Below are 20,217 nucleotides of genomic sequence, written 5' to 3' on the forward strand. Positions count from 1 at the left end.
AGCTGAGTCTAGTAAAAGAGCAATTAGGGTCTATCAGAACAAACAGCTGTCAATAATGAGTTCTGAATTAAAATTACTAGCAAAGAAAGGAATCTAGACATCTGCAGGAAATGTGAAAATATTTTTATAACCAAATAGCTGATATCTGGACAGGGGTATCACTGAGTTTTCCCAGCTGTACCTGCAATGTATTTTGAAATATTCCCAGACTTAAAGAACACTGAAATTCACTGCATAAACGAAGCTGCATATTTTTTTAAATGTTGGCTGCCTTTGAACAGTGTGTATTTTGATTTCATGTAATCAGCATGAACACTTTCTATTTCAAACTATTTTGCTATGCCCCCAGTCATAAAAGGAAGCTTAAAACTAGTTCTCTTTGTATTGTGTCTTTCCAATCAGGGTTCTATTGCTTGGATATTTTTCTTTCTGTCTTTGGAAGAGATACTTTTGGGTCTTATTACCTGGTATCTGATTTCTTCTTTTTTTCCTAAGAAAACTTGCAAGGTGGGCTTCTGGCATCTGAGTTTTATTACAAGATAATTTCATACATTTGCAGGTATCTGGAGATAGTAAAGTATTTTGCCTTTAAAAAAAAGGCAACCTGTACATTTTTGAAAGCAGACTTTGTGTTCCCCTCTTTGCACTGAAGTTTTAAGTCAGTTAGGTTAAAAAAAAAATAAACAACTATTAAGAATGGAGTTCAAGATTTTTTTTTAAAGTAATGTATATGAACACACATATATACACTCATGCATAGATAATTAGTAATAGCACCCAACTCCAGTACTCTTGCCTGGAAAATCCCATGGACGGAGGAGCCTAGTAGGCTGCAGTCCATGGGGTCGCTAAGAGTCAGACACGACTGAGCGACTTCACTTTCACTTTTCACTTTCATGCATTGCAGAAGGAAATGGCAACCCACTCCAGTGTTCTTGCCTGGAGAATCCCAGAGACGGGGGAGCCTGGTGGGCTGCTGTCTATGGGGTCGCACAGAGTCGGACACGAATGAAGTGACTTAGCAGCAGCAGCAGTATATCTGATACATCTTTTGGCCCTCGTTTACTTATAAAAAATATTGGAAGAGGAGTACCTCTTTAGCATTGTTACACAAGGTATGGCCCGTGAACCAGCCCATCAGCATCACTTTGGAGCTTGTTGAAAATGGACAATCTTGAGTTCTACTCCACACTTAGGGAATTAGAATCTCTGGGGGCAAAGCCCAGGAATATATGTTTTAATACTGCCTAGGTATGTGTACAGATTACTTGGATAGACATATAATGCCTAAATGCCTAGTGATACATCACATGGTGATTAAGATCTTAATACACAGAAGAGGGATCTCTCTGAATTTATTGAGTTAATGAATATTACCTTTCATCTCTTTGGTGTCACTGCCTTGTGTCTGTTTTCCATCTTCTACTGTTACCTTGAATAAGAGGCAAACCCCTCCTTTCTACTCCCATCCTCAAACATGACCATTATGGCATCCTAAATAGACTTAATACTGGTTTTCATTAATTAATTAGTTATCATGTATGAATACTATACTTACTGAAAGCATCTCATCCATCTGTCTCAAACAGAGATGTCATCAATCTAACAAGTTAGTACATGGTCAGGTACATGAAGATCTATCTTGACAATGCTTGAAAGCCACTTAATTCCTTTCTCTTTGGGTAGTTGAATAGCGTGGGAGAGCTTATGTTTCATTAATAAAGGACAGTTACAGGCACAACATAGACCCTTTTAGAACCAACATTGTTGTGGCCTGAATTGATGGAATCATGGACCTTGGGTCTATCCAGGGAGCTTGAAGGAAAACTATAACCTTGTTTTCAATAAAATCCCATTGGTGGAAGCATGAGTTTGGGAAGAAGAGATAGAGACCCAAGTCTTTGCTCTGCTAGTAACAGCCACATTTCAGTTTCTGTTCCATTGCTCTCTCATGTCCAACTCTTTGCAACCCCATGGACTGCAGCACACCAGGCTTCCTTGTCTATCACCAACTCCCAGAGCTTGCTCAAACTCATGTCCATTGAGTTGGTGATGCCATCCAGCCATCTCCTCATCTGTCATCCCCTTCTCCTGCCTTCAGTCTTTCCCAGCATCAGGATCTTTTCCAATGAGTCAGTTCTTTGCATCTAAAGGCCAAAGTATTGGAGCTTCAGCTTCGGCATCAATCCTTCAATGAATATTCAGAACTGATTTCCTTTAGGATTGACTGGTTTGATTTTCTTGCTGTTGAAGGGACCCTCAAGAGTCTTCTCCAACACCACAGTTCAAAAGCATCAATTCTTCAGCACTCAGCTTTATGAGAGTTGAACAACTCTCACGTCCGTACATGACTACTGGAAAAACCATAGCTTTAACCATGTGAACCAAGCAAAGTAATGTCTCTGCTTTTTAATATGCTGTCTAGGTTGGACATAGCTTTTCTTCCAAACATCTGCATTACTTGGTCAAATTCCTAACCCAGCCTAGGTCCTCAGTTTCCTCTTTCAAAAATCTAAGTAAGTAGAGGAATCAGAAGAGGCAGTGAGCAGTACTGATGCATTAATTCAGAGTTTAAGAAGACCAGGCCCTGGGAACACCAATGCAAAGGCCTGCTGGGGTTCTGTGGAGTGATACTGATACAAATAAGTGAAGCAGACACTGGCAGCCAGTAAACTGTATTTGGATTGTGATTCTCACTGCCTTACAAAAGCTTGTTTGAAATGAACAAAAGACTAAATAAAACATAGCTATCAGTCTGTGACCTCTGATTAGAGCCTTGAAAACCATTGGATCATTTATGTTTGTATGAAGATAATTTCTTTTTTTTTTTTTTTTAGATAATTTCATTTTAAAAAAGAAAAGCACCAAAACAAAATTCCCTGAGTCTTGCCCTTGTGGGAAAACACAGATACACTTGGCAAAACAAATGAAATAAAGTTACTAAAGTTTCAGTAATTTTCAAATATCTTTCAGTAGCTCTTCTACTGAATTACAGCACAGAGCCTGTGTACTTTTATCTGGCAGGCCTGGTTAATGGCTGTATCCACTCAAGATGTGGATAATTTTCTGTCATTTTAAACAAAATTTAGAATATGGATTGAACTGATATGGTCATTTACAACGAAAAATTCAGTGAAAATGATATAGTTCCTCATAATTCCATAGCATCATCCAATTGACCTCATTCAGATTCAAGTCAGCTACCAATAAGGGCCAGCTGGGTCTGTTTTATCTCTGCCCAACGGCCTCCTCTATCCATCTGTAAAATAAAACCTGCCATGGCATATTCAGGTGTTCTTTATATAAATATATTCGCCTTCCACTTTATCTTGAGCATCACATTTTAAGAATAATAAGGAATGTGTTCAGCAGATAATGTTGGGACAGAGCCAAGATTATACAGCAAAGTCTCTGGAGGATTTTTGTTTGAGTCAATATATTGGGGCGGGGGGTAGTCAGATTAGGCCCATGTGGATTTTGTTTTTTACAGGCTTAATTCACTTTAAGAAATCCTCCTTCACCCACCTGGAGAAATTAAATGCCCTGAGGAAATATGATGGGTACTGACCTCTCAATATGCTGAACTAGGATCCTTGTCAGATCAGTTGTTCTCTGCTTAGTCCCTAAGCATTCTCCTCTCTATGCTGTCTTCTTTCTGGAATCCACTCCATAAAGGCCAGCACATGATGGCAGGATCAAGTCCAGGCTGCAAAGGCCCAGTATCACCCTATCGTCTCCTGAGAATCCACGTCTGGGCAGTATTCCCAAGCTAGAGTGAATGAGATTTCACCTTCTCTCTCTACTTCTTTGAGTCCTCAACTATTAACTGATCTTTCATATTTTTATAATGGTAACTTTTTAAATCTATTACATTATATATCTTTTTAATTCCATTATTACTGATTATTAATATATTGTCCTTGCTTAAAAAAAAATTCATACATTTCAACTAAAGTGAAAATCTTCCTTACCACCTTTATCACCAATTCCATGCTTCGTTAAGAGGTTACTCTTGGTATAATTTGTGTATCTTTGCAGATCAGTTTCCATGCATCAATATGTATGCATATAAAATATGCTTAATTGTATTGTGTGGACTTGTAAAAAATATGTTATCGTGATATATATATTACTCTGCAACATATTTTTTTTTTTTTGGTCATTACATGGATTTACTTCATTCTTTAAACTGCTGCTCAGTATTTACATGCCATAGTTTATTTAACCGTTTCCTAGCTACAATACTTTGCTATCTCAAATAATGCCGAAGCAAAGATCCCTTTCTAACATTCTCTGTGCATTTTTGTTTAGTCGAAGTCATGTCTGACTCTTTGTGACCCCAAGGCCCTGCCAGGCTCCTCTAGGATTTCCCAGGCAAGATACTGGAGTGGGTTATCATTTCCTTATCCAGGGTATCCTCCCGACCCAGGGATTACCTGCATCTCGTGCATTGCAGGTAGATTTTTTACCACTGAGCCACCTTGTAAGCACCTCTCTGTGCATATGTGTACATATATCTTCATAAAAGTTGTCTGAAGTGCTGTGTCAAGGGATAGGCGCAATTTTAAATTTTTATGAACACTGAAAAATTCCCTCCCAAACAACTCTTAATAGCATAGATACATTCTACTGCATTTCACTGACAATTTGTGGAAACATATTTTTTACATTTTAGTTCATAATAATATATAAAACTGATTAGTCAGATAAATACTTATATCTAAGAAATCTGTATAATTTCTCTGTCATCCAAGGTACAAAAGATGCCAGAGGATGTAAAAAATAAAATGGTTATCTGTCTATTTTTGTATAAAGTCCTAAATACTCTAGAGATGCTCAAGTACAGCGGTATACTAAGTTAAAAGTTAATTTTTGTCAGAAAAGAAAGAGTTTCAAAACGGCAGCCATATCAGGATCACATCACAGTTTCATCAGGATAGTCATCTCATTAATCTTATAAACCTCAGTCATAAAACCCATTCTATCAGATGCCTTTTTTAATAGTCTTGCAGTTCATAAATGCCATTCTTGTTATAGATGAACTATAATATCCAATCAAAGCACAAGCTGATATATGTACAAAATGCTCACCATGATTTCTGCATCATATTTCACTGTCTTTGCACCCAATTCAATGATCTGTAAAATCTTCTAGTTCTATTCTTTCTTTGCCAGATCATTGAAGTATCAGTAAAGGGTCAGCATTAAAACTCCACCAGATTAATCAGAAAAGCCAACTTTTAAGCACATACCCAGAATGATTTTAGTACAAAATAGCCCCCTCATGCCTCTTAATGTTTTCCTTTTGCACATTACTACCGTATCGCATCACGGGACATTAAGCATATTTCAACTCGTGGGACTAACTCAATCATGTTTTTAGAAATTGAAAACAAATGTTGTAACTGGATGGATGATAATATTGAAGTAATAACAATTTCCTAGTAGGCGTACTTGTTTAATGGATTGCATAGTTTTTCAGCTTGTAAACACTGGAATGTCTATCATTCTCTGAAACCATTTTTTTTTTTTAATCAAGGCAAAAGTTTGTCAATCGCTTGGTTTACTTTAGTGGAATTACTGTCTTCACTAGAAGGTAACTTAGAAAGTTGGTTTTCCTCCAAGGGTAACAGAAACCAACCTAATCCTAGACTTGATTTCAAAGTGCTGTCCTCTTCCCTTTTTGTTGGAATTTTCTGTAACATAATAAATGTACCAAATTGTGCTGGCCTCAGCCTGAAGCACAGGGTTATGCACTCTTTTTCTTTGCAGAGATATTTAGAAAAATCTGTCTTTGTGCTTGGCAACTACTCTGACAGAAAACAGATAAAAATAAGGGTGGTTTATCAGTTTTGCTGTTCTTATCATGTTTCAGGTTGAAAGCTGTTGAAATGATGAAAAACAAACAGCACTAAATAGGGTTCCGTCATTATTGCTGCCATGAGGAGCTAAGTTTTTCAGGATCAAAAAAAAATGCATTTGCTTTTAGAACTACAATCCTTCATTTTGAAAGGTGCACTGCACACAGATACTGATGGGTGAAAACTGGAGTAAATTGGAGAAGGAAGTAAAATATGTGTGGCTGTGGTAACTTGGAAATTCAAACAAAAGTAGACTGACATTCTTTTAAAAGCTCTGAATGTACAGTGTTCAGCTTCTTAAAAAAAATGTGGTGCCTCAAATCTCTTATTTCTGAGCAACCGGAGTACAACATAAGCACAGGCAGTTTCTATCTCATCAAATTACAAGAACTCCCTTTATCTCTGTAAACATGTGTCTGAGGAATATCCCCATGCATTGGTGCTAGTGGTAAAGAACCTGCCTGCCAATGCAGGAGACATAAGAGAAGTAGGTTCAATCCCTGCGTCAAAAGATTCCCTGGAGAAGGCAATGGCAACCCACTCCAGTATTCTTGCCTGGAGAATCCCATGGACAGAGGAGCCTGGTGGGCTACAGTCCATGGGGTCGCAAAGAGTTGGACACGACTGAAGTGACTTAGCACGCATGCATGCATCCAGGGAATATCCCCAAGCAGGGGTCTTTGAGGGAATGTTCCTGTGCATTTCATAGAAAGTCCGGAAGTAGAATTAATATTTTTTAACTTATGTTTTTAAAAATTTTGCAACTCAAAGTGAGTGCCTCTGATTTCCTTGGCATAGAAATTGACAAGAGAAATTGTCAAACGCAGTAGAGACAAGGAAGCTGTTGTTCTTCCCCTCAAGGAGCTTAGCAACTTTGCATAAAGATAATAAACAGAAAACAAAAAATAAGGTATGGCAGTTACCAATAAAGAGGTATAAACTGTCATAAGGATACAAATAGAGATAAACCAGGGACCAAGTCCAGATCAAGGATGCAGAATGTGAGATGAGTCTTGAAGGAAGGCAGATATCAACACATCTTAGGAGGAGGACACAATAAGGAAGAGGAAGAGTCTGGTAAGCAAAAACCCAGACAGGTGGGAAAGCTGTAAATACATCTAACTTTTCTGGAGCTGAGGGAAAGCTGTGACTCTTAAAGTATTATCTGAGAGCCATGCGGATTTAATGATGAGACTGGTGCCTAAATCACATCCAGATATTTTTGAACTTCTAAGTTAAAGAAAAACCCCACACATATTTGGGGTAAAATTGCTACTGAAAGACCAAAAATAAGACTGGCCTATTACTTCTTCAAAATACAAAGACAGACTGTGGAGCAACAGATTTAGAGTGTGAGCAGATAATATTATAGCCCAGTGATCATGCACATAGCCAAGTTGTTGGCCCTATGTAAAGGCAAATAAAGAACTTCTCAGGAAGATATCAGAAATAATGCTACCAAAGATGTATGCCAGCAATCTAAGAATTGTATCAGAATAAAGAATAGATGAGCCATGTCATAAAGGTAGTGTATGAACAAGTAAAACAATTATTTTAAATAATTGCTGTTAATAGTTATACATATAATAAAAATATCAAACAGTCCTTAAAATGGAAAACAAATAAATATAAAAATAAATATGTCTTTTTTCCCTCACTGCCTTCCAGCCACCATGGCTTTCTTCCATTACTCTAATATTCTAAGCTATTTTCCATTCCAAGGCCTCTTCTTGGGATATTTTTTCTCCTTGGCAGCTTTCCCATCCTTCTTCACTCTGCAAACCATTTCTTATCCTGAAGGTACTGTATTAGTTTACTGCTGCTGCTAAGTCGCTTCAGTCGTATCCGATTCTGTGCAACCCCATAGACAGCAGCCTACCAGGCTCCGCTGTCCCTGAGATTCTCTAGGCAGGAACACAGGAGTGGGTTGCCATTTCCTTCTCCAATGCATGAAAGTGAAAAGTGAAAGTGAAGTCTTTCAGTCGTGTCCAACTCTTCAAGACCCCATGGATTGCAGCTTACCAGGCTCTTCTGTCCATGGGATTTTCCAGGCAAGAGTACTGGAGTGGGGTGCCATTACCTTCTCCATATTAGTTTACTAGGGCACCATAATAAAGTGACATAGCCTAGGTGCTTCAAATAATAGAAATTGATTTTTTCACAGTTCAGGAGGCCAGAAGTGCAAGGCTGAGGTGCTGTTAGGGTTGGGTTTTGGTGAGACCTCTCTTCCTGGCCTACTTTAACATGACCTCCTTCTAGCTATGTCTCTGCAAAAGCTTTCCTGTGTGCATGTGCACAGAGTGCAAGATCTCCGGAGTCTCTTATATTCTTACAAGGTCACCAGTCCTCCTGCACTAGGGACCCAGCACTATGACCTCATTGAACCTGAATTACCTCCCTAAAGACCCTAGTTTTGAATAGTCATAGTGGGGGCTTAGAACTTCAACAAATGAATTTTGAGGAGACACAATCCAGTTCATAAAAGATATCAATTTAAATGACACTTCCCCAAAGGTTCTCTGCCAGGATTCTACACGTTTACCTCACAACAGTTGTTGGAACTTGTAATTGTGTATTTATTCATATGATTATTAATATCAGATCCTCCACTGCACTGTCATCTTCATGAGGGAAGAATCACGTTCGTTTTGTTCGCCAATTCCATGATATCTTAGTGCATGATAGACACTCAGGAGATATCTGTGGGATGATAGCCTACAGTACGAAAGAGTAGTATAGCAAATGTGGATGGAAGAACACAGTAATGAGCATTTCCTGTCTGTCCCGCCGAAGTGTTAAAAATGGATGAATTAGGATACTCTGTGTGCTGATAATAAGTAACCACCAGCTCCGGATGGTGGAGAGTGGGTTGGGTGTAGGCAATAGTATTTGTCAATTTACTTGGTGTAAATACTCCAGGCTATAAATGTGACATCACTGAATCCAAAAGCTGGGGAGAGATACTCAGTGGCACACCATTATATAATATTTTCACCTGAAGAGCATGAACATAAGATAATTAAGAAGCAATGCATTTTGAGTTTACCTTCATTTTTAATTTAATTGCTTAAGCAGGATTTCTGAGATATCCACAATTGAGTTTTGCCGGCTCCAGCATACCACTAACGGATAGTTGAACAAAACTGTAGAAATTGAATGTGTAGAAATCTATAATTTGTTATTGGGCAGGGCAGAAGGCAAGAACAATGCAAGATGATCCTTCCATTTTAGATCTGAGTGTCAAGGAGGAGTATGACAGTGGGAAGAGCAGATCTGAACAGAGATGTTAATTATTCTTGGGATATGTTTATTTCTAGAGAAACCTGAGAATGGTTTGAAATATAGGTATCCCTTATGCTCAAAGAAAGAACAATTACTTTAGGAATCATTTATTTGAAGATTGTTGCTAAACCATGAAGGAGAATGAGAGAAAGGAGGACAGAACTGTGGGGACATTACGTACATTTTGGGGCCTGGCAAAAATATGTAAATTAGAGAAAAGAGTTCATATGGAAAAATCCAGAGCAGAAGAATAGCCAGCACAGGAATCAAATAGAAAAAAACAAAAAACATTTTGTACTGAGGCACAGTCAGAGAGCTGCCTATAGTTTTCTGAAGATGACATTTAGGATTGATCTTTGATTTTGGTTTCCAACTTGAGCGAAATTCTACCCTGTCATAGAGACAATGGAACCATTATACACACGAATCAGATCTTTTTGACTAATTTCATATGCTACATGTTTCAGGCTGTTTTGTATTTGATATCATTATAAAATCTTCTCCCTTTCTGCCATCAATCCCAAGAGGAGTATTTGATATTCCCTGTAATCCCCCAATTAGTGTCACAGAAACCAAGGAAGAGAGACTTTTTAAGAAACCTTCATAAGGATAGTTAAACACTACTAAAGGAGCATTGTTGGAGAAGGCAATGGCACCCCACTCCAGTACTTTTGCCTGGAAAATCCCATGGGTGGAGGAGCCTGGTAGGCTGCAGTCCGTGGGGTCACTAAGAGTCAGACACGACTGAGTGACTTCACTTTCACTTTTCACTTTCCTGCATTGGAGAAGGAAATGGCAACCCACTCCAGTGTTCTTGCCTGGAGAATCCCAGGGATGGGGGAGCCTGGTGGGCTGCCGGCTATGGGGTCGCACAGAGTTGGACACGACTGAAGTGACTTAGCATAGCATAGCAAAGGAGCATTGCAGAGGGGTAGGTCACAAGAAAGTATCCATTTTTAACCCAGATGGCAGAAATGGTGATGCCCTATTGAAATGTGGTGCTAAAACTCAGCATCTCAGAACCTGCATTTGAGTCCCTATTTGGCCATTTACCATTAGCTGTATGACTTCAAAGAAGTCCCTGAATGTTGTGAATCGCTGAAGGGGAAAGGAAACTGACAGATCATGTCAAATGCCTCCAGGATACCCAGCACTGTGGTGAGAAGGCCCTTCACTGCCATCTCATTTACCTTGAGAATAAATGTGAAAGCACAAACTTCCTCAAACATAAGGTATTATTATTGGAAATATGGGGAGAAAAGGAAGAACAGCTAGAGGGAGTAGTTTAAAGCAAGATTCTGAGAGCCTAATCGCAAATGATCCTGTGGTGATTCTATAAAAAATTTCCCGGTATTAACATTGCCTGTTTCTTGTTGTCAGTTTCAGAGGTAGAATCTTTAAATGAAATTTCTGTCTACAAAGCAACTGCATCTTCCTTTATGTCTGCAAAGCAAACATGTTTAAAGCTGTCTTAAAACTTACTAGATAATTAACAAGTTAATTAACATTAGAACAACAGAAAACCCAAGAGAGATTAAGTGCCTTTCTCAAGGACACCCAATCACTGGTATCTGGAAAAAATATTTTGAACTTCATGGTCTTGCTTAAAGCTAAGAGACACCTCCACCGTTTAAAACCTCCAAGAAATCTTCATCTTTGAAAAGAGGTAACATGTTAAGTTCCAAGGAGCACTTTCTTCCTCTCTTCCATATAGACAGCAAGATTGGGCTGTTAACAATATATTCTGTTCAGAGGAGAAAAAATAGTTTTTGCACAAGTCAGAGCCTCTGTTCCTGTTTTGTTTTCTTCCCATAATTCATGAGTTAGACACAGGCATATGTTTTATTATTTTCCCTCTTCAATTTTTTTTGAAAAAATGCATTATTACACCATGAAGAGGTTGAAATTGTTAGGATCTGGAGTTATCCCTACTAGTTTTGTAGGATTCTGTAGTATCTTTCTGCCAGAATACAGAACCATGCATCATTCAGAAATTAGGAATGGCCTCTGATGCATACTTGGAGAAAATATTCCTGTTGTTATCTATATTTGACTTGATACATCATTACAGTTATATGGCTTACAGTATAGCTTCCATTAGGAAGAACTGAATGATATTGTATCTAGTTAGAAGCAATGCACAATTAGGATGAAAACAGTTTAGAAAGACAACACAGGGAAAAGAAGATTTACTTAATTTTAGGACCTACCAAACAAGGGGGGCTGCCTCCCTTTTCCAGGCTAAGTCTTACCTAGGTTCTTTTCATTGCAATGCCATGGCTCATCAGGAGACCAAGATGTGGAAAACCACTCAAAGCCTTTTCCGGTCTCCCTCTTCCCTACCAGACACTTTGTGAAATAGTCTTCAGGCATTCTTCGCACAGTTCTGAACCTGTGTCAAATGTACGATTTCTTTCGCTGACTGAGGGGTCTTATTACCAAACCTGGGTGGGCCGCTCATTACACAAGGCCTCTCATGCCAATCACTAATTCATCACTTTTCCACACACATTACTGCATGCTTGGTGCAGAGCAGAGAAAGATAACAGAAAATGTTGTTCCTGCTCTCAAGATATGCTCATTATTTGTGGACAATGGCCCTACCAGACTAATTAATAACACAGTGTGACTTGGACTGCAGGGTGGTATTGAAGACACCAAGGGATCCTGGACAGAGAGTGGTTGTAATCCTGCCTAGGGCATGGAGGAGGGACATGGTGGGGTGTGATGGTAAACACCATCTTACTGGTTTCTTTGGTAAAACTCACTAAATCAAATGGAACTTCATGGATCTCAGTGCCTCAGGTTTCTGATCATTCTGTGCTAAGAAATGTGCTATCATGTCTCAGTCTCTGTCCCAGAAGGCTTTTGCATTACATCTCAATGTCATCTCCCTTTGTGGTTTAAACTCCGAATGGCGTGTCTTAAGAGTCAGTATCCAGAGGCTCTCTAGCTAAAACAATGACAGTTTCTATGTCTAACAGGACATAAAAAAGTAAACATTTTTTAAATAGTGGTTATACCCTATTGCCAACTGTTTGTTAATATACAAACCACAGGACTCCTACAAACCCAGGAGGCTGGGTTCAATCTATACTGCTCAGCAGTTAAATAAAGGTATTATATGTTACAAAATGCTCACTTACTACTTGCAGCCACTTGGCAGTTGAATCAAATACCCTTTTGCTCATTAAGCTCATTTATATGAAGTTTGGTATGTTGCCTACACTGGAGCTTCACTAGGTCTATGAAAATTTTACATGTAGCTCCCAGAGTCAGTAGTATGACTGCAAAAGCTATTCTGTCTCTTCTGTTATTCTAGCCTCCTCAGTTCCTCATCCTTCCTGTCCTTCAAGACCAGGTTCAAATGACACATTACCCACAAACCCGCACATCTTTTTTTTTTCTTGTATTGTAAATAGTTATATAAACTATTATCTCTATCGATAGTATGAGCTCTAGGTGGGATACAAGTCACCTTTAATGTTGTATCTCATATGGTAGTTATCAGAGTACTTCACTGCTCATTGAATGAAGAGATGGATATATCAATGCATAGATAGACAAATAAATGAGCACAAAGAAATACAAAAGATGGGAAACAGTGGCACACAGTGAATGAAGGAGGTTGTCTGTTGCCTGGTGTCTAAGGTGCTGATATATACTTATATTTCCATTGATTACATGTTTCCTAGCCATGTTTCTTCCATGATTGGAAGAAAAACATTTTGGATTCAGCCATTCTTGACACAGAGACAAGAAAAGGCTTACCTTGGATTTCAGAACACAGATGTGTTATTTTGTTAGTATTCTTTCCCACACTCCAGGAAACTCCAACATTCCAACCATCTGACTCTGTAATTTAGTTCAGTGAATTAGATTGTCTCCTTGGAGCAGCAGAACTTGTCACTGTGCGTTGTTTGATCTTTCACCTCCTCTTCTTTGAATCGGTTTCCACCAACTAGAAAACAACCCATAAGTCCATGAGTAATAGAGTTTAAAAAAATGCCTCAGAGCTTCTCCAGTAACAAAGATTGAAGCTTTTATTTTCCCACACAAGAATACTTGAATTTAACCTGAAATTCCAAAATACATTCAACTCTGGAAGAAAAAGGAGGAAAAGCAAGAAACACCCACACTCTCAAGTGATTTTTTTTGTTAAGAATGTCTTTCCATTGAGAATACACTAGCTATTTTGAGTATGCAACAACATGTTAATATTTTAATTATATACTTCTCACTAGGTTTTTAAAACTTCCTTGCTGAGTTTTAGATTATGAATGTTTCAAGTTGAATGACTTACTAGTTTTGTTTTTTTTTCCTTTTTTTATAAATTGAACTAAAATAGACTGAAATGGTTTGTAAAAGATAAAGTCTAGTTCGATCTTGACCAGTTTTTTTTTTAATACCTTTAATGTAAAAAGCGTAAATGTAACTTTTTCATAAAGATTTCAAAATACTACTACTTTGTGTTACATGATCAAGGAGCATAGTGATTACAGATTTAATATTTTTATATTTTGAAATCAGTCAAATTTTATTTGTTCATTAGTTCCCTGCCCTTTGGTTTAGAATGCTCCAAAACCATCACAGTAGCTATTTGAGTAGAACTACTGGGTTTAAAATCTAGTTAAATAAAAATAATCAAAATAATTTTATGATGTGTTGGTTTCTCAATAGATTCATTTGTACTTTTCTCTCTCTCTCTTTTTTTTTCTTTTTGTTTTCCTTGTAGCGCGGGAGTTGGCCGGACTGGGTGTTTCATTGTAATAGATGCCATGTTAGAAAGAATAAAGCATGAAAAAACTGTAGATATTTATGGCCATGTAACTTTAATGAGAGCCCAGAGGAATTACATGGTTCAAACAGAAGACCAATACATCTTTATCCATGATGCACTGTTGGAGGCAGTGACTTGTGGAAATACCGAAGTGCCAGCTAGAAACTTGTATGCCTACATTCAGAAGCTGACACAAATAGAAACAGGAGAGAATGTCACAGGAATGGAGCTCGAATTTAAGGTATGATATTGGATGTGATGTGGTAATTCAGAAGCAAGTCATTCTGGAATTGTCTTTCTTAACCTTTCAAATGGGTGAAGTTACAAGATTCATTTGACCTTCTCCCTCAGGTGTCTGACTATAAAGCACTTTCTTCATCTTTCCCTTTTCTATTTTTTGCTTCCTCATAATACCTTGAGCTCTTTTGTACCCTAATTTAAATTGAGAGAACATATTCTTAGAACATAAATATTTAGAACTTCCTTAGTCTATATGGAGTCATTAGGTAGAAGTGAAAAGCAGTGCAGTTGGAAGAGTGACTGGGTTAAAAGTAAACAGAATCTTTGTATCTAAAGAGAAAATCTTGGGTTCACTGCAGTTACACCACAGGCTAAAATTATCTTTGTTGGATTTTTCTTTTTTTGTTGTTTTTTTGTTTTTCTGTTCAACAGCGTCTAGCCAGTTCTAAAGCTCACACCTCAAGATTCATCAGTGCCAATCTTCCATGTAATAAATTCAAAAATCGCCTTGTTAATATTATGCCATATGAATCCACAAGGGTGTGCCTGCAGCCTATCCGAGGTGTAGAAGGATCTGATTACATCAATGCCAGTTTTATTGATGGATACAGGTATATACTCTTGCTCCCCTGACAGCCCAAGCTCTTGGTATTTACATGTGCCCTAGTTTCATAGCTAAAATGAATTTCATCTCAATTTAAAATGTTTTCTTTCTGCATAGGTCAGCATTCAGTCCCTTGATATTCATTTTTTGTTATTTTGAATAGGACTAAGAAGAAGCAATCATGGAATTTATAATCTGCACTCTTCTTTCAGAAGCTATTTGGATATGGAAGGCGTTAATATAGAAACTGTTTTGAACCAAATTATATAAATGTCATAGATTATATGAGTCATTTCTACAAAATGAAGCTGCACAACTGTTTCTTAAGCGATTTATATGAGACATGAAGTTGAACTATTAGCATTGCTCTAAAGTTTAAATAACAGTGATAAAGACATACATCATAATATAAACAAAGCAATTTCTTTTGCAAAATCCCTAAAATGTCTTAAGTGTTCTTATTTGATTACATAATCTTAATGGGAATTTACTGCAATAGCATTAATAATATTTTCATTTTTATTACCTGGATTTGATATTTACATATCAAATGTGAAGCCTTTGCATATTTTCTGATTACTTTAACATGCTATCTGTGGTTCAGACAACAGAAAGCTTACATCGCTACCCAGGGGCCCTTGGCAGAGACCACTGAAGACTTCTGGCGGATGCTCTGGGAACACAATTCCACCATTGTTGTGATGCTCACCAAGCTGCGTGAGATGGGTAGAGTGAGTATCTTCACATAAGACATTCACTCCACAAAGAAATGAGGATTTCACTGAAAAAACTCCAGTGCTAATGTCGTTTCTTTGAAATGTTGAGTATTCCAGATATGTTGTGGGTCATTCATTACCATGTGTTGGTTTTTAACTTGCAAAGCCACATCAAGTTCTTTGATTTTTGTGTTTTGAAGAAAAAACAGGTACTTTATTTCCAGTGTAGCACTGTCATAGAGACTATTGCTGACTTGTTCTGATTCTCAATGTAGTCTTACTTCCTTTTGCTCTGGACAGGCTATAGCTTAGGTGCCATCATTACTCTGTATGAAGGAATTTGACTTTCTGTCATCTCTGAGGCAAATTTTTGCTTGTTCATCTTCCACTCTGATTAAACTATCAGAAAGTTACATAGTTTTTCTATCAATAAATCTGACAATCTCTGCTTTACTTTAAAAAAAAAAAAAAAGGTTATTCTGAAAAATACCATGAAATGGTATTAGAGCCACCTAATTCATAATAGTATTAGAGCCACTTAGATTCAGCAGATACAAGCACTCTGCCATATTTGCTTAAGAGGCTTTTTTTTTTCTTGTCTTTGTATAAATTCAATGGTAGCAATGCATCTAAAACCCAAATTTTAGAGCCCAGAGAGAGAGTGAAAAAATACCAAACTGGGAAAGAAACTTGACTTTTCTGATTTGGTTACTGAAGTCACTAAAACTGCACGTGCTCCAGGTTCTTCAGCTGACGAAGGAGATTGGATAAGTTCAATTCAGAGGTTTCTTTCTGTGTTCACACTTGACGGTTGTCTTCATTCAAAACCACAGTGGTGAATGTCAATACATGATTGACATGGCTAGCATTATGCCTGAGGACTGATGTAATTATTTGTCTAAATTAACTATGAAGATGCTTACCCTATTGAAGTAGCCAGCTCAACTTACATGTATTAGGCATCTACTGTATGCCAAGTACTCTGCTTGGTGCCATGAGCAAATAGTGACCCACAATTTCCCTATCCTGAGGAAACCTATGCTTTCAAAGAGAAGATGAGTCACACATAATGAAATGGTCTTAAATTCTAAAATGGTATTAGTGAAAGAAAAACATTAAATATATATATAAACATAAATATATATTAAATAAATATAAAATAAAAAATAAAATATATTTACACTTTACATAGCTCGTCATTAATCTTCGTTTTTCTTAGGAGAAATGTCATCAGTACTGGCCAGCAGAACGATCTGCAAGATACCAGTACTTTGTTGTTGATCCCATGGCTGAGTACAACATGCCACAGTATATCCTAAGAGAATTCAAGGTCACAGATGCCAGGGTAAGTTGGCACAGTCTTATGCTCTTAAACATTAGCTGAAATATAGTCTAAAAGACATCTCTGGGAGAAAACATTTGCCAAGTGACCATACTCCCAAACTAAAAGAAATCACCCATCTTGGAGAACTTTTTTTTTTTTTTTCCTCAAATATAAGAGTAACTTTGCCTGTTTGGCAAGTTTTCTTACAAACCCAGGCTTGGCTCACATTCAAAGGTAACATCTGGCAGCCCAACTTTGGGGACGTGCTTGCTGAGTGTGTGTGCCGGGAAGCATTTATTGATTGGTTGGCTGCGCTTACATTCACCTTCTTAGCTCATTCTCTTTGGAGCTTTTTTGACTTCTTCATTACTTGAGGCTGTAAATATGTTGTTGTTTTGCTAAGCCCTTTAGGTCATGTGGGCTTGGAGGTTAATTTGGTATGATTTTAAAACTGCAGAGCAAATGACATTCTTTAGAAGAATCTGACAAGCTTTGCACATTCTAATTTGATTCCTGGCATGGTTTATTCCTCCGTGTGCTAATGTGTCTATCCATGAGAGCTGTGCACCCACGACCCTTCTTGGCTAATTTTCATCCTGCATTTCTGATCTAGATTGCTGAGTCCAAAGTTCAGCCCTGATGTAAGATGTTCTATGCATAAACTTTAAAATCCTTGTCATTGGCCACTTTTAAACCATGATTACAAACACATCTTAGGAGAGATTGGGTCAGTGCAAAGCCCTGCTTTGTTTTTGGAACTGTCACAGTGGGTGGGTTGTTTAAAACTGTAGGGTAGAACTATTTACTTGATCCATTGTTTTTTCTGGAAAGCAGCTTTCTCAACCAAGACTCATGTTTAGAGATTGTCCACTAATCCCCAAAGCCTGGCCCTGGCTGTTGACCTAAAGTGAAGGAGAAATTGGTTAGCAGGCTGCTTGGCTCAGGTGACAGACCTGTTAATCCTAGAAAGTCTGAAGTCTTAACTATTCTGAAGGTGACTATACTCAAGACAGTAGTTAAGCCCCTAGGTCTCATTTTGAGTTGCCCAAGCAAGCGTGCCTTGATGACCCTGTGTTTAAAAAAAAAAAAAAAAGAACACCCTTTCAGAATTTGAAGCTAGATATCTGAGTGAAAATTTTGAGTGCATTCCAAGCAAACACACCAACCATTTCTGATGACAAAGTATAGCAGCAGCCAGGCACCACAAACAGCAGAGACAACTTCTTTATTACTCGATTGCCCAGATTAAATCTGACCATGATAAGTAAAAGAAACCTTGGAGGAACTTGTTCACATGTTTTGTTTTGAAGGCTCCCTGTGACTGTATAATTTTTTTAGCTGCCGTGGCATGTGCTATTTGTGCTTCTAATGTGTTTCTAATCTCAACTTTCCAGTTTAAAAAGCAAGTTGGCACTTGAGAATACAGTGTTGTTAAACAGTAGCCTTTAAATGCAGTCAGGTGGTCTCTCTTCCAAATCATAAAGGTTTGTACACATGACTTCTTGCTGTTAAAAGCAACTGTGGTCAGAAATGAAATCACCAAGACAGTCAGAGAAGACAAATCTGTATTACCTAGCCACTGGCTTCCCTTCCTGTGCTTTTCAAACCCTTTTCAGAAACCAAGGGAAGTAAATCATGGTTCCATAGTAACAATCCATAAGTTAGTTATGGGGCCAAGCAGTTATTTTTATATTCCTCAGTATCCTCACAAAGTTGATGTGATCTACCTGTTTTATCTCAATTCCCAAATGATGCCAGTCAGGAATATGCCCTGTTCCTATGGAAACCACCAGACTTGGTGATGTGTCCAGCTCAAGTTGGGCCATGCTGTCTTCTCCATACAACTCAATGAGAAAGATTGGGTCTCTGTTTACTTACTCAGAGGGCTTCTCAGGTGGCGCTAGTGGTAAAGAACCCACCTGCCAATGCAGGAAACATAAGAGAAATAGGTTCAGTCCCTTGGTCAGGAAGATCCCCTGGAGGAGGGAATGGCAACCCACTCCTGCATTCTTGCCTGGGAAATTTCATGGACAGAGGAGCCTGGCGGGGTATGGTCCATGAGGTTGCAAAAAGTCAGACACAACTAAAAATGACTTAGCATACATGCTACTTACTCAGAATCTTGGGAACATGAATATCTGTATCAAAAAGGACTTTATTGGGAGAGAGTTTAATTAAAGAAGTGGAAAGAAGAACCACATTGAAGCCTTAACTAGGAACAGGGCCTCCTCAAATGGGATCCACCCATCTCAAGTTGGAATTTGGATTATCTCTGTCTGTAATTCAGGGAAGAAAGTTGATGGTGATAGTTGTTATTCCTGCTTCAATAAACAGAGAGTCCCTTCTGCTTTTGTTGTCCTTCCAAACACTATAAAATTCCAGAATGAATCCAAAGTCTCTGAGTGTTTTCTTTTGAAGCCATTTATACTTCAGAGTAGTTCTGCCTAATCATTTGAAAGAAAGATTGCTTCTGCATCTGGCTTTTGGTTTGTCTGTGTTAAAGCCACGCATGGACACCTCAGCTTCTGTGGTCAGCCAGAAAGAGTCCTTTTTCAGAACACAGCATTTATTCATTAATAATCTCTCCTATCTCCTTGAGGGACGCCTCACTTCCTGCTCAACGGCACAGTCACCTGGTACACGCTGTGTATACTGCCTTGGCTAGAAATAGTATACCTTTGAGACGTGGGGCATCCAGGTTAACAGCCGCTACCCAATTTGTGTCAGATCCTTTCAGTGTCACTATTTGTCATCTGACAATGCTGCAAATAAGCAAGCACAGCAGATGTGACGGTGTCAGGACAATAGCAAAATCTCTGGTCTGGACGACATGCCTGGATGTTCCTGTCAGCATTAAGAGGTTATTGGATTCTGAAAATTTTGAAATGGAATGTCTGTGTTCCACTTTGGTTTTGAAGACAATCTCTGGGGCTCAGAAGCATTTCCTAATATGAGAATGAGGTGGCTCTTTTTGAGAATTCTGGTTTTTAACTGGGCATTGTGAGAGTAAATCAATTTGCAATTTAAATAGATGTGAAATGTAGACAGTGTTAATAGCAGGTAAGATATGAATGTGACTGATTTTCTAGTTAAACATGTTTCTAACTTTTTCTTTCTTTTTTTGGAAAAAATCATGCCTGCTGTTATGGTCTGCACACTGGCTGAATCTTCCTGGCGTCCTCCTCTGTGGTTGGGTGTGTGGCTTTCTTTCTGAAGGACGGGCAGTCCCGAACCGTGAGGCAGTTCCAGTTCACTGACTGGCCAGAGCAGGGAGTGCCAAAGTCTGGAGAAGGATTTATTGACTTCATTGGCCAAGTCCATAAAACAAAAGAGCAGTTTGGCCAAGATGGACCCATTTCAGTCCATTGCAGGTGAGTTAAGAATCAAGAATGATGAGTTTCCATTTGTGC

At 38.3% G+C, this 20,217-nt stretch overlaps 1 protein-coding gene and 1 long non-coding RNA gene across 14 annotated transcripts in view; one reads left to right on the forward strand and one right to left on the reverse strand.

The window, feature by feature from the left end:
• The window catches only part of PTPRD (protein tyrosine phosphatase receptor type D), a 2,538,842-nt gene that overhangs the window by 2,510,107 nt on the left and 8,518 nt on the right, over nucleotides 1–20,217 (forward strand). For all 13 annotated transcript variants that reach the window (XM_061425298.1, XM_061425300.1, XM_061425301.1 and 10 more), the window contains 5 exons: nucleotides 13,879–14,164; nucleotides 14,596–14,774; nucleotides 15,372–15,498; nucleotides 16,703–16,828; nucleotides 20,024–20,178. In XM_061425298.1, the coding sequence (XP_061281282.1) occupies nucleotides 13,879–14,164; nucleotides 14,596–14,774; nucleotides 15,372–15,498; nucleotides 16,703–16,828; nucleotides 20,024–20,178 (873 nt within the window). The remainder of the gene's footprint in view (nucleotides 1–13,878; nucleotides 14,165–14,595; nucleotides 14,775–15,371; nucleotides 15,499–16,702; nucleotides 16,829–20,023; nucleotides 20,179–20,217) is intronic.
• The window catches only part of LOC133252597 (uncharacterized), a 468,796-nt gene continuing 461,233 nt past the window's right edge, over nucleotides 12,655–20,217 (reverse strand). The window contains exon 4 of the long non-coding RNA XR_009737989.1: nucleotides 12,655–13,104. This is a non-coding gene — a long non-coding RNA (uncharacterized LOC133252597). The remainder of the gene's footprint in view (nucleotides 13,105–20,217) is intronic.

Source organism: Bos javanicus, chromosome 8 (assembly GCF_032452875.1).
Source record: "Bos javanicus breed banteng chromosome 8, ARS-OSU_banteng_1.0, whole genome shotgun sequence".
Lineage (NCBI taxonomy): Eukaryota > Metazoa > Chordata > Mammalia > Artiodactyla > Bovidae > Bos > Bos javanicus.